We start from the raw sequence: 14,385 nt of genomic DNA, 5'->3' as shown, positions 1-14,385 counted from the left end.
TCTTTCTGTCATTTTTTTACATCTCTTTGTGGTTGGTTTGCCTGTTTTTTTAAAATCTATTTGTGTCTCTTTTCTGTTTTTTTGCATCTCTTTGTGGTCATATTGTGTGCCTTTGTAGTTGTTTTGCCTATTTTTGCAGTCCTTTTGAGTCTCTTTGCAGTTGCATTGCAGCATTTTGTGGTCATTTACAGTCTCCTCCTGGTGTTAATTTGAGTGACATTTTGCAGGTGGAGGCCAGCGGAGCCCTGACACTAAGCCTGTTAGGCCAATTCTGTAATTCATATCTGTATCCGACTCTATATTTTATTTGTATTACACATATTATGGCTGCTGGAGTCACAGAGCTAGATTTCTTGATTTCTTTTGCATGAATAAACCTTTTTCCACAGCAGACATTTAGACATGTAGCAGGAAAGCGCAGGTGTATTCAATAACATTAATGATAGCAGTGCTCGCTGGCTGCTGAGCCATCGTTATTGGTAGTAATTTCACCTGTGCTTTTCATGCTATGACAAGTCAGAAAGTCTGCTTTGAAAAAGGCCCATAGTAGTGCAATTCATTTATTTAATCTGAGGTATATTACTCATCATTGTGGTATCTTTAATTTTTGTTTCACTTAAACACTTGTTTATTTGTGTGCTAGCCTGTTTCAAACACAAAAGGAGACTGTTTACAGCATCAGCAACACTCCACTGAAATTATTTTTAGACATAGTTTTGAGTGCACATGAAAACACACTCTAAATGCCTTTATTTTATTTTTTTTAGAAATGCTTTTGTATATACTTAGATAAATTACATTGCACACTACATGCTATTCATTTTTTTGACCTTTATTATTCATTACATATAGTTTTTATTGCTTTATTAGTACAATTTACAATTTAGGCTCTTTTAGTAATTTATTTTAGCTAGTGTGCCTAGTTTTTTTAGATGTGTATATGTTTAGAGGTCTCTATCTCATGTTTGATTGTGGACGTAGCTGTTTTGTGTATGGATCAATAGAGTGTCCATCTGCGTGCTGTAATACTAATTTGGTCAATCTCAGGAGGTCTGCAGGAGGCCCTTGAACATGTGATTTCAGCTTCATGCCCTTTAAGTTGTGTTTAAATGTCATTTCATAATCTGTTTCTTTTTCACTTTGTCTTTTGATGATTGATGTAAAGCACATTGAATCCCCCTGTTGCTAAAATGTACTTTATAAATAAACTTGCCCTGACACTCATGATGACATTAATAACCTTCAGTTGTGTGATTGTGCAAAAACATGAGAGAAACCTGTCAAACGGGGGTCAGTGTTGTTTTGGGGGTCCTTGAGAAACTTTGGAGAAGGCCTGCCATAAGGCACATTCTTGCACTCGCAGAGGGGGGATGGGAGGGGAGGTTTTGTTGCTCTGGCTCTCACCCACCATGTGCATACCAGAGACAAAAAAACACACTGAGCTGCAACTCAGGAGCGCAACGCAGAAACACCTCATCAGACACCTCACCGGGAGAAAAATCACTTCTTGGGACACTACAGAGATGTAGAGTAATTTATCATCTTATTTTTATGCCAGCATAAAAAAGGGGGGCTGCGGAGAAAAGGGGGTGGTGCATCTGAGCTGGAGATCCTATTACAGAGATCCAGACTTTTTCATGGCAAGTTTTTTGGAAGGGGGGGGAGAGGGAAAGCGCCACCTCTGTTTCTCGGCTTGTTTTCTTTTTTTAATGCTTCAAATCAATACTTTATATGGTTGTAACTTCACGGTGTGTTTTTTCTAGAGTTGAGGACGGTTTTTGGAGCTGTTTGGATTTTGGATAATGAAGGATTTCAGGAGGATCCAGCAGGGATCGGACGAGAAGTGCAGGATAAAAAAGTTTGGGAGGACTGCGAGAAAACTTTGAAGCGCCCCGCAGATTTCTCTCCACCATGCCGCGTTTAGAAACTCATTCGAAATCCAAAGAAAATTTGATCATTTTCAAACAGGATAGTTGAATAATTCATAGTGATCAGATTTTTTTTGCACGGTTGAATCTGTTCCTCCCAAGATGTCTTCCCAGGCTCGGAGCCCCATTGTTGGATTTTACGGGATGCTTTGCGTCTGGGCTGCCGGGGCGGTGTTGTCTCCAAACGGGACCATATTTGAGGATAACTGCAAGAAAACAACAACCTGCGAGGCACTGAAATACAACACATGTCTGGGATCGCCTTTACCCTACACACACACTTCTCTGATCCTGGCCGAGGACTCCAGCACCCAAGAAGAAGCTTTTGAGAAGTTGACCATGTGGTCTGGTAAGATTTAATGAGTCAAAGTAAAGTTTAAAAGATGCTCCATCTCATTTTGTAGATTTTAGATTGTAGAAGAGAAGTGCTGATCCTCTAATCCAAACAGAAAACCGCAGATTGGATGTCAAAGATATAGTAGTCCACTGTAAATACCCATCATAGGATGATAATGAATATTAACATGACTTATTTCTTTTGAAAGTGATATAATTTCTCTATAATCGACCACAGGAGATTCTCTTACATTTTGACATTGAATAGCAACGTGAGCTTGGCTTTTATGCTTTTAATTTGTAGCAAATAAATAATAAAGAAACAAGTAAATAATAAGTGGGATATATTATACTGAACAGCAATGTTCATTATTGTTTGTGTTGTTTGTATGTGATAATCAGTAGTGTGGAAGACCTATGAAGTAGTTCTTTACCTAAGTAAAAATACTCTGTTACAAGTAAAAGATGTCACTGAAGTAAAAGTATAATCATGAAAATGAACTAATATTGAAAGTTAAAGTACCCAGTGCTCAGAATCTAAAAAAACCCCAAAACAACAAACAGCAACAGAAAAGAAAGAAGAAGAAAAAAAAACTTGATCTTTATTTAAAAAAAAATGATTGATTTTGAAAATTGATTTTCTGTCAGTAAGCTTACTGTTTAATTCACCAATCATTTAATCTTAAAAGTATGCAATGCAGAAAAATCTAAAAATAAACATCAATAAAATATGGAAAATGTTTATCAAAATAGTTGGAAAACAGTTTGCTGTGAACTGGCTAATTAACTAATCATCGTATCATTGCATCAGCTGTATTTGTATAAACTGTTAATTTAATTTCCAACAAAACATCATATTTTATGGGCTATTACATGCTTTTTTTGTTTTTATGCAAAAATCTTAAATGGTAAAGCGACTAAATCTGTCAGATAAGTGAAGTAAAAGGTACGATATTTCCCTCTGAAATGTGGAATAAAAATATAGAATGGCTTTAAAAGAAAATGCTCAAATACCTCAGATCTGTACATAACTACAGTACTTGAGTAAATGTACTTAGTTACATTCCACCACTGGTGATAATGATGTTAATTGGTGTGACAATGGGCTGTGAGGGCAAAGATGGGAACAGGAAATAAAGGGTTAAAAAGCCTTTAAAGGTAACAAAAGGAACCTCTCATAGGTGTTAGCGAGCAAACAATGGGAGAGTGTCACTGATAAAAGGGTTTTAAATATTCTGCTTCACATTCATAAGCACCCACTAATGAGCTGTCAGACCCTGGTCACTGACTCACAGGCGTGAAGAGCTCCCAAATAACCCAAATTTGATGAAGAGCTTTATTTGTGTTGTTGGTTTATTCTGGCTTCTGTGTAACTCACAGCAGATGGGGGAGACAAGTGCATCATTAATTATATTTCTCACTTGGAGCTGCAACAATTAGTCAATTAATCTATTAGTTTATTGAAAGAATACTAATTGGCAACATTTTTTTATATAAAATAATCATATTTTTTAAAGCAGAATGCCAAACACTTTCTGGTTCCAGCTTCTTAGATGTGAATACATCTTTATTTTCGTTGTTATTTATGAAAGAAAAATTAGTTTTGGACTTTTGGTTGAACAAAAGATGCAAATTGAGGAAGTCGTATATTTTGGGCTCTGGGGAATTGTGATCTGCATTTTTCTTCCTTTTTTTTTTTTGGACATTGTTTGACTAAATGATTAAGTGATTATCCTGCAAATTATGGGCAGATTATTTTACAATGAAAACAATACTGCTTACTGTGTTCATTTTTAAGAGATATTTTTATGCATACTATTCCTTATCAAGATGGATCATAAAATACAAAGGCACATTATTTTTGCTCCGTTAGAGGTTCAGATATGCTTTTGACTGTTTCTATCAAATTTTAGCCAGTTCCTGGAAAAATGTCCAGGAATCCTCACAGATGCATTGTAGTTTTTCTTATTTCATATTCCAAACACTTCACAAAATCACACTTCATCACCAGGACAAATCTGAACTGATAAGTCTTTTAAGTCTGATTAATGTAGTCCATGTCTTGTTGAACATCTCTCATGTCTAATGTGATTGTTTCAGGATGTTTTTAAGACTGTTTTTCTGTGGCAGGTCTTCGTAACGCTCCTCGCTGTTGGTCGGTCATCCAGCCTCTGCTGTGTGCCGTCTACATGCCCAAATGTGAGAACGGTCGAGTCGAGCTGCCCAGCCAGAGCCTGTGTTTGGCCACACGTCGACCGTGTAGCATCGTGGACCAGGAGAGAGGCTGGCCCAACTTCCTCAAATGTGACAAATTCCCTGTGGGCTGTTCGGTATGCTTCGTTGTAACGTAATGATACTTTAGTGATCCCCTGTGGGAAAGTCTCTTTTCACTGCAGGTCAGAGGTTAGGGTGCACAAACTGAGATATCACTGTATGTTCGTTAAAGTCAAATTAAAAGCTGAATTTCCTCTTGTGTCCTCTGTGTGCAGAACGAGGTGCAGAAGCTGAAATTCAACATGTCAGGTCAGTGTGAAGCTCCGCTGGTGAAGACAGACATTCAGTCCAGTTGGTACAAAGACGTGGAGGGCTGCGGCATCCAGTGTGACAACCCGCTGTTCACTGAGGAGGAGCACAATGACATGCACGCCTACATCGCTTACTTCGGCACCATCACCCTCCTCTGCACCTTCTTCACCCTGGTGAGACATAACTACAGTACCAATAACTTTTATGGTGAAACATTCATATTCCATTGATATTTCTGTTTTCAACCCTCCTCTGACTTTCTAAACGTCCTTTGTTTCAGGCAACGTTTCTTGCTGACTGGAAAAACTCCAACCGCTACCCCGCGGTCATCCTCTTCTATATCAACGCCTGTTTCTTTGTGGGCAGTATCGGCTGGCTGGCACAGTTCCTGGATGGAGCGCGCGAAGAGATTGTGTGCAAGAGTGACAACACCATGCGACTCGGAGAGCCCTCGTAAGTGATTTCCCCTCTCTATGTTTTCAACCAATCAGATCATTCTTATCTCGAAATTGTGAGTCTAAAAATCATTTGATCGTTCTCTTCAGGTCTTCAGAGACACTGTCTTGTGTCACCATCTTCATCATTGTGTATTACTCCCTGATGTCGGGCGTGATTTGGTTCGTCATGCTGACGTATGCCTGGCACACGTCCTTCAAGGCCCTGGGCACCACCCACCAGCCGCTGTCTGGCAGAACCTCCTACTTCCACATGGTCACCTGGTCCATCCCCTTCGTCCTCACTGTGGCCATCCTGGCTATCGCTGAGGTGTGCAGAGAGCTGTTCATACAGTCTGACACTCTGAGACTGAAAATGTTTGCCCGTCTTGAGAAAAGATCTCATATGTTGTGTCATGCGTCGCCCCACAGGTGGACGGAGACTCAGTGAGTGGGATCTGTTTCGTGGGCTACAAAAACTACAGATACCGTGCCGGGTTTGTGCTGGCTCCCATTGGAGTGGTGCTTGTTGTCGGTGGCTACTTCCTCATTCGGGGTGAGTAAGTTGTTTGGTGATGTTTCACTATTAAAGTCCAAAAGCTCAGTCTTTGGCTGTTTTAGTTCTTCTATCCGAATCTTTCAAGCATTTTGTTTCTTAACTGACCAACAATTGATTCAGCACATTTCTCTTTTTTTAGGTGTCATGACTTTATTTTCCATCAAGAGTAACCATCCAGGACTGCTGAGCGAGAAAGCGGCCAGCAAAATCAACGAGACGATGCTGAGACTCGGTATGTTCTCTATTCTGTCATCTGTTGCTATTTCATTTATTTGTTGGTCACAATCAGAGTTGGTAAAGCCAAGTGTTAAATAAAATGTTTCAAGAGTCTTTCGCAACATGGTATTGGGCACATTAAAGACAGATGGAGAAATTCACAGAAAATGGACTGCAGCCATTGACAGCACCATGGATTGCACATCAGCTGCAAACGCTGTCTGCCCAATATCAATTTCTGATTCACATAAGACACTGGGCTAAGCAAATTTGTGTTTCCAAGGATAGCAAATCCATCATATTAAAGTTAGAAGTTCAACGTTATCTTCAAGCTTGACTGGGAAAAGCCTTTCCTCCTACGCAGCTTCCTTCAGTGGTCAATCTGAGTCTACAGTCTCTTGGTTGACTGATGATTCAAACCTCCGTCTTTCAGGGGACAGCCCTTAATAAAAAGCAAATAATTTCACTTAAACTGTGTGTGGCTATCAGTGCTGATCTTTGTGAATTGGACTGTGTTTGCAATGAGGCTCATTTGCACAAGAAGTGGCCAATTTTGCGCCAAATGTGTGGCTATTACCTGATTTAAATACGTGCAAACAACACTTTTTTATGTCTTATTCTTTCAGGTTAAGTGGCCACGAAAGCTGTGCAATCCTTTTGTGAATTAGCCTGAGAATGTGAACACTTGATGGATGCTCATGCTGAACTAGTATTTAGAAGTTTCTGCTGTCCTCTTGCAATGATTTTTCTCAGTATTCCATATTAGTATAATGCCATGGATGGATTACTGAAGGGGCCTATAGAGCATAGGCCCAGGGCTGAAAGTGTCAGAGGCACCCCCTGGCCTGCAAAGTTTATTCAAATTAACTTGTACCAACCAGGAGGAGACCCAAAATGATCACAAAAAATGCAAATGAACTGCAGAAAAACCCCACAGAATAACTATGAAAAGATAAAAAACAACACATATTGACACAAAATGACTACAAACAGACATAAACATATCTGTGCCCAGGGGCCCATTGTCTCATAATCCACCCATGCATATAGCATTTTTTAATTATCTTCTTTGGGGTATTTTTATCTTTGTATGGAGTGTCTCACATGTGACTTTTTTTCTGTTTGTCAGGTATATTTGGATTCCTCGCTTTTGGCTTTGTTTTCATCACCTTTGGCTGTCACTTCTACGACTTCTTCAACCAGGCTGAATGGGAGAGGAGCTTCAGAGAATATGTGCTGTACGTTTTACTTGTCCTTCTTCTTTAGGTGGCTGAAAGGCTGTGATTTGTTGCACACCTGCAAACCCTCCACACAGAAATCCACAAACTGATGCTGCTGAGACTCTAAAACCGCTGCGCAACCGCTCGGCTTACAGCGGTGAATGCAGCCCTATTTCCCCACAGTGTTGACACTGGCTGGATCGGAATTAATTTAGCCTCAAAAATGTAAACCACTCTCTCCTGCCCTGACATGTAAAAGACTTTCTTATTCACCAGATCTTGAGTTTGAATGTACCTCAGTCATACGGCTAAAAGGTTTGGGACGCATATGTGGCGTGGTCGAGACATATACTGATCATCTGTGGTGTTTTTAACAGGTGTGAAGCCAACGTGACAATCGCCTCTCAGACCAACAAGCCGATCCCAGAATGCACCATAAAGAACCGGCCCAGCCTGATGGTGGAGAAGATCAACCTGTTCTCCATGTTTGGGACGGGAATCGCTATGAGCACCTGGGTCTGGACCAAAGCCACCATCCTCATCTGGAAACGGACCTGGTGCAAGTAAGCAAACATCGACTGAAATGGGTTTTTTTTGGGGTTTTTTTAAAACAGCTTTCTGTGGTTATGATTCTGAAGATTGTGTTTTTTGTCTGTTGTTTTCTAATATCTCTATCAGTCTCTGCACATCATGGCAACGTGCCTGACCATGTCCATTTAAAGATATGATAACAGTGTGGGAAAATCCCAAAAATGCTCTAACCAAGCAGACTTCCCCCCCCAAACTGTTGTAGATATTCACCCTGATAATTTAAAGGAGTGGAGGCACACATTTAATCAGCATTGTGTTGTGTGTCCCCTGTGTGTGCGTTTTAGTTTTCACTGTTAATCCTTGGTTTTGTAACAGCGCTCACAAGGGCTCACTGTGACTCGGATTTTACTCTCAGGAATTAGTTTCCTTGCAGCTTTGAAAAAAAAAAAGCTTGGAATTATTGTTTTCGGTTCAGCCTGAAGACCGTCTCGTCCTGAGTGACGTAAAATCAGACGTGAAGGAAATCTGCAACTTGCCCAATGTCTCATTGCTGCTGATGGCATTAAGTGTGTGAACCTCAGTTTTTGTAAAGCGTCGGATAGTGTCAGTGTCTCTATGTCTGAATCTGTTTTCTGCTCCTGTGTCAGGATTATTGGCCGTAGTGACAATGAACCCAAGAGGATCAAAAAGAGCAAGATGATCGCCAAGGCCTTTGCAATGAGGAAAGAGCTCCATAAGGACCCAGAGAAGGAGCTGTCCTTCAGCATGCACACCGTGTCCCATGATGGACCAGTGGGTGAGTCATTAAAGTAATAATTTAGGATACAATAAGTTAGGATAGGAAACTGATAAGTTAGGATACATTAGAGTAGTTTTTCATACAATGTTGACTGGGTTGCTTTGCTGATTATTTTACTGTATAATTATTTTTTTGCTGGCTCTAGGGCTGTAGCTTGAACTAGAAATTGTTCTTCTGCAATTTTGTATGTCCGCCGCCACGGACACAAATAAGTATAAAAGCAGATCGAGAGAGAGACCCTCGCCTCGCTCTCTCTCTCTCTGTCTCGCTTTCTTACTCAAATGTGACCAAATTCAAATCAGACAGTAAAACAAGGCAGATCTGATCAAATATATACCAAGATTCTGTCACTGTATTGTCTATTTCTCACTTGAAATGTTTTCAGAAACATATTGTAGTGCACCATTTGGCTGTAGTACGAGAATCTGTGAACAGAGAGTGGGCGCCATACTGTTTCCTGTATTGTAAATGAGGCTGAAAAAAACTGAGGTCCAGTATAAACCAAGATTACGTTACGGTGTTGCCTATTTTCTCTCAATCCCATATTCCACCTGTGGAAAAATGGACACATTACATTACCCACCTGTGGAAGCTTTTTTGGTGGAGTGCAGTGCTTTCTGGTTATTGTAGGTTTTCCTCCTCTTAAGCAAAAGAATGTAGTAGCCCCTTTTTCTCATTTTTTTTTTTTTTTTTTTTTTTACTCATGTGGCAGCAATTAAAAAGTATTAGAGTCTCACTACTACATAGACATCAAAGTATAATGCAAAGATCATCTTTCCGGGAGTGAAATACTTCTTTAACTTTGCATTATTGTTTGCGATTATGGTCCCCTTCCTGGGATGAAAACTGAAACACTGTAAGCCGCGTCTGGTGATGTTTGCACACTTCCATCTTGTGGTGAATAACTGAAACTGCAAGGTGTCCGATTTGGATTATTAACAGTAGAGATCATACCTCATATTCATATGGTCATTGTATGCACATTATTGATAGTAAGTGGTTTCTTCACCAGAAATACAAAAATGTACTATCTTTTTGTGTTTCTGGTGAAGCAAATCTTCATCTTGTGCTTGGATCCATGCAGATTCTGTATATTTGGTTTTCCTGTTCTTTTTCTGATATTATTTCTATGGTACAAATCTGTTTTAATCAGGACATTGTTTTTAAAAGGAGCCATTGTTGTTCAGCTTTTAAAATGTAGTTTTTCTGTGCAGGGAGCACCACAAACAAAATGCCAACAATGTCCATTGTGTTGCGGTTATATGATGTCAAAAATGGCGCCATGTATGCTGACGTTAAGAACCACTATGTGCTCTTTTTCTGCAAAATTTGGCTTGAGACGATTTTCCATTTGCTTTTTTGTGGCACAGAGGCTACGCAGTCAGGGACAACTGTTATGTCTGTAGCGAAGAACTGCATGACACATTCCTCTGCTCGTGTAAGCCGTGAGGCTGCTGCGGCCGCCATGCTTGTTTAGCTTGGAGCTGTTCAGAGTTATAGAGGCACCGCGGGGGAGCTATTAAGTGTATGTTGGGTTTAAAGCTGTCCTCAGCTGTCCCTAAATGAAGTTTGTGGTTTGTCTTTTTTCATTCATATAGCTGGAATCAATTTTGAGCTAAATGAGCCGTCGAATGATATGTCGTCAGCGTGGGCGCAGCATGTGACGAAGATGGTGGCCAGGCGAGGAGCCATCCTGCCTCAGGACATCTCAGTCACGCCGACTGGTACACCAGGTGAGAAAAGGACGCCATGACTCTGATATTACACTTATCCACTCCTTCTGTCTCTTGACCTTTTTATCGTCCTTTATCTTTTTTCATCTTTTCTCCTTTTTATGCCTCAATTCTGGCGATAGCCGATGCAGGAGGCATTATTTTTTTGGAGGATGTGCTCTGTACATCTGACACATTCTTGTGAACACAATATCCCATAACTCCTCGAGGGAATTTCTTCAGATTTGACCCAAACATCCACTTTGACTTAACGATGAGCTGTTTAGATTCTGGTTGTCAAATCTCAAGGTCCTTGTGGCCTTGTTTGTCTCATTCTTGTGGACCCGACATCTCAAGAAAACCTAGAGGGATTTTTTTTTCCCCCCAAATTTGGTGTGTGTTCACTTGGATTCAATGATGAACTGATGAGATTCCTGTGGTCACAGGTCAGGGTCATGGTGACCTTGCATTTGTCTTATTCTTGTGAACTCAATATCTTGAGAACACCATGAGCAATTTTAGGGCTCAAGAATGAACTGATTATAATCTGGTGGTCGAAGGTCAAGGGTGAAGGTCAAGGTGACCTCATAAATCATGTTTTTGGCCATAACTCAAAAAACATGGGTGCCCGCCTTGAAACTTTGCTGGTTCTTCTAGATCTTTAGTGCAGCAGGGGGAAGATGTGTTTTCACAGACATGGATGTAAACTAAGTGCAACTTGAATGACCTGCGGAGGTACACAACCACGTGAAGGTGTCTCTGGTCTTTAACTTTTCTTTAACTGTTAATAACACCACTTTATTTTCTGTTATCCCTCCATAGTGCCCCCTCCAGAGGAGAGGAACAGGCTGTGGATGGTCGAGGCTGAGATTTCCCCAGAGATGATAAAGAGGAAAAAGAAAAAGAAGAAGAGGAAGAAGGAGGTGCGTCCAGTGGAGGAGGCTGTGGACCACCAGCCTTATCGCCAGCGTGAGTTTGGTCGCAGCTCAGTGCCTCGCCTGCCCAAACTGCCGTGCCACCCCAGTTTGGTCGCTAATCTGCAGGAACAGCAGAAACTGGAGGAGGAAGTCCTGCCAGGGTCCTACCCAGATTTCCAACCTTCCCACCCTCTGTCCTGCAAGGAGAGGTGTCCCTACCCTCCATACCAGAGCAGTCGGGACAACTATGGGCGCAGCCTGCTCTCAAACCCTCTAAATTTCAGCGACCGCCCGGAGGATATGGGTCTGGGCCCACGCTGCCTCCCCTCAGCCTCCACCTGGCAGCCCAGTGGGTCTTCACGCTACCCTGCAGAGATGGATCTCACTGACGGGCTGTCAGAGAGGTTGGCCCACGTGGCTCGGGTACCAACAGGCCGAAGGGCTGGCTACGGACCCATTCACTCCCGAACCAATTTAATGGAGGCGGAGCTTATGGATGCTGACTCTGACTTCTAAGAGCGAAGCTCCAATATATTGCTTTGTGGTGCACAGACAGTAAGCTACAAAAAGTGCTGGATACTTTAAACATTCTTACTAAAGTGTGCCTTTTTCCCAGTGCCCAGAGGTCAAGACGGAACCAAGCTGGTCAGTTTTTCTTACATTTTTCTTTTTTTCTTTTTTGAAAAACAAAGGGATAAAGTGGAAAAAAATATGTTGTGAATAAGTTAATGAAAAAAATATTTTTGTACTTTGTGTCCAATTAAATTTCAAAGGCAACTCCATGATGATAAGACAATGAGGCAGCTAAACTTTATGTGGCTTGAAGCAGATATCTTTACTCTGACAGCGCTATACATTCATTAGCTAATATCAGCCCGACCTTCAACTCTTAATGTTGCTGTGGAAGTCAAGGATGAATTGCTAATTGACACAGTTGACTTGTTTTGGAATTACCAATAAGGACATTTGAAGATGAAGGCAGTCAGTAAAACTTTTAAAAATCAATTATTTTCTTAATCTCTGATGGACAGTTTGTTACATAATTATTTTATACTGCCCCAGGGCAGCAACACCTGACCCATACAGAGGACCATAGAGGTTTAAAATAAAAAAAAAACTTTGATCTGCTTGCAAGTTCTGTTTAACCCAGGTCTTCTTTTGTGTTATTGTTTAAATGTGTTAAGACTCTGTCTCACTCTTCTTTTTTCGCTATTTAGCTATTAATAACTTGTTTTTATGTACAATTAACTTGAGGTACTAACCATTATCTCCCTCGCCCAATAATGTTATTCTTACAGAAATTACTGTATGTTTCTCAGTGGATGGACTTTGAGAAGTTTCTGCAAAAATTTGTGACACACACTGGGACTTAAAGAAAAGCCAGGAAGTACTAAAAGAAATGGTTTAAAAGATTTGTTTTGTGTACTTATTTACTTCACATTTTAACAGAATAACCCATATGTTCTTTCCCTCTCTGCTCTACGTTTCATTGTCACCAGTTGAGTGATTTTGACATGATTTAGTTAAAGAGCAACTTAAAATCAGGCTGAATGTTGATTTTTCTGCCCTCTATGGTTGAAAAACTAAAAAATTAAACATCCGATTCCTTTGAAGTTTTTTTAGTGCAATGCAGAACAAGACTTTTTTTAGGCAGCCAAAATGTGATGATTATATTTTATGAACTAAAAACACACTAATGCTATATTTTGCCAGCAGAAAACATGCATAAAACCATTAAACAAACAACCTTAATTATGTACACCTTTAACCCTTAATTACATTTAAACTGATGAGTAGTATAAAAATTAACCCCCATGCAGTTGTCCTTAATGTTGAAATTAGCCATAGAGACCAAAACATGTATTATTTTTTTGTTTCTTTTTGTACCAGGTGGTAAACATGTTTATTTCTGCTGTAAAGTTGGGATTTTTTGGTCTATGGGGATTAACCTGTAACCACACCCACCAGTGATGTCACTGAGTCTTAAAGTACACCTGTACATCACTGCAGCAAGGTGAAAAGTTAAACCACTAGAGGTCAGCAAAAACAAGATTTCAGAGGGTATTTTAAGTTACTCCTTTATTAGTTAGAAAGTTACCAAGCTAAAGTATATACAATGCAATAAACCAACAATTAGCTTATTTTTTGCCTGGAAAAAAAAGCCTAAAATTAATAAAATAGATGCATTTTTCTCAGTGAGTTCTCCTTGTGTATTTCAGAACATTTTTTTTCTCTTTGAAAGTGTTATTTTTTTACAGCAGTATTTCTACTTTTGTTACTTCGTTGTACATATTCAATCTAAACTGAGCTTCATATGTGTTTCTTCAGTCCAGTTAAAAATCTTTGTATGATGTATTTTAGACTGCAGTGGACATAGATGTCACTTTTTTCCTAAATGCTTTTATTTTTCATCGTCTCTCTACATGTGTGCACTGTATATAGGTTGTTTATAGATTTCTCAATAAGGGTATTATTTGTACAGATTTATATATCAAATCACTTGATTACTCTGCTGATATGATAATAAAAAGGGAAGAGTCAACTATGCTATGAAAAGGTGTCACTGTACTTGTGCTGTAACCAAAATTTCACCTAGTGTTTTCATTTTACTCTCAATATGGATTAAAGATGCTCTGATAGGCCGCTGCTTAGCTGATGCTAATTAGTTTGTCTAATGTAAGTGTCTAGTTATTCATGTGAGACGTGTATGATAGGAAATTATTTATGTTTTTAGTAGTTACCATTCTGCAATAAATTCAACAATTTAGAGAGTTTGGCAACAAAAATAGAGCATAGCTGATATCCACCCAAAAAGTTTATGTTAAAAGATTATTAAGAGACTTAAAAATAATGATAAATAATAATTTCTGTTTTTGTAAACTGTCAAGAAGATTTAGGTCCCACCAGCAGGCCTCGTGTTGCTTTCTGTGTTTAGTCTCCCAACTGTGTCAAAAAAAGATTACTGTCACTTTGACTGTGCAGCTGTATCATTTTTGTTTTTATATGTGAATAAAAGTAACCCTACACTTTTCTGTGTGATTGTTTGCCATGTTGTTCCAGCTGCACTAACCCCAGTTTGCATTGGAGTTACAGAGCAAGGCGTCTAACTATAGGGAAAAATAAATAACTGATTTTTTTAAAAAATACATATTTATTTATTCATTTACAGCTCATAACAGCAAAATGTATTTCCTTGAGAAAAAAAAC

General features: G+C 39.7%; 1 protein-coding gene across 1 annotated transcript; it reads left to right on the top strand.

The window, feature by feature from the left end:
* Positions 1-1,685: 1,685 nt before the first annotated feature.
* On the top strand, positions 1,686-14,208 carry smo (smoothened, frizzled class receptor). The gene is made up of 12 exons (XM_042511671.1): positions 1,686-2,277; positions 4,395-4,594; positions 4,754-4,963; positions 5,071-5,243; positions 5,336-5,555; positions 5,657-5,780; positions 5,923-6,015; positions 7,129-7,237; positions 7,597-7,782; positions 8,398-8,546; positions 10,148-10,282; positions 11,084-14,208. Exons 1-12 carry the CDS (start codon positions 2,031-2,033, stop codon positions 11,692-11,694), a joined length of 2,457 nt encoding a protein of 818 aa, XP_042367605.1. The 5' UTR covers positions 1,686-2,030; the 3' UTR covers positions 11,695-14,208.
* Positions 14,209-14,385: the final 177 nt, after the last annotated feature.

This window comes from Plectropomus leopardus, chromosome 22 (assembly GCF_008729295.1).
Source record: "Plectropomus leopardus isolate mb chromosome 22, YSFRI_Pleo_2.0, whole genome shotgun sequence".
Classification (NCBI taxonomy): Eukaryota; Metazoa; Chordata; class Actinopteri; order Perciformes; family Serranidae; genus Plectropomus; species Plectropomus leopardus.
Note: the sequence above shows the minus strand (reverse complement) of the source record. Positions and strands in the feature narration are given on the sequence as shown.

Excerpts from the sequence above, each read along its gene's own strand:
- smo (XM_042511671.1), top strand. The coding sequence starts at position 2,031 with ATGTCTTCCCAGGCTCGGAGCCCCATTGTTGGATTTTACGGGATGCTT. Across the intron at positions 5,556-5,656 it reads CCATCCTGGCTATCGCTGAG|GTGGACGGAGACTCAGTGAG; the intron begins GTGTGCAGAGAG and ends GTCGCCCCACAG. Across the intron at positions 10,283-11,083 it reads CACGCCGACTGGTACACCAG|TGCCCCCTCCAGAGGAGAGG; the intron begins GTGAGAAAAGGA and ends ATCCCTCCATAG.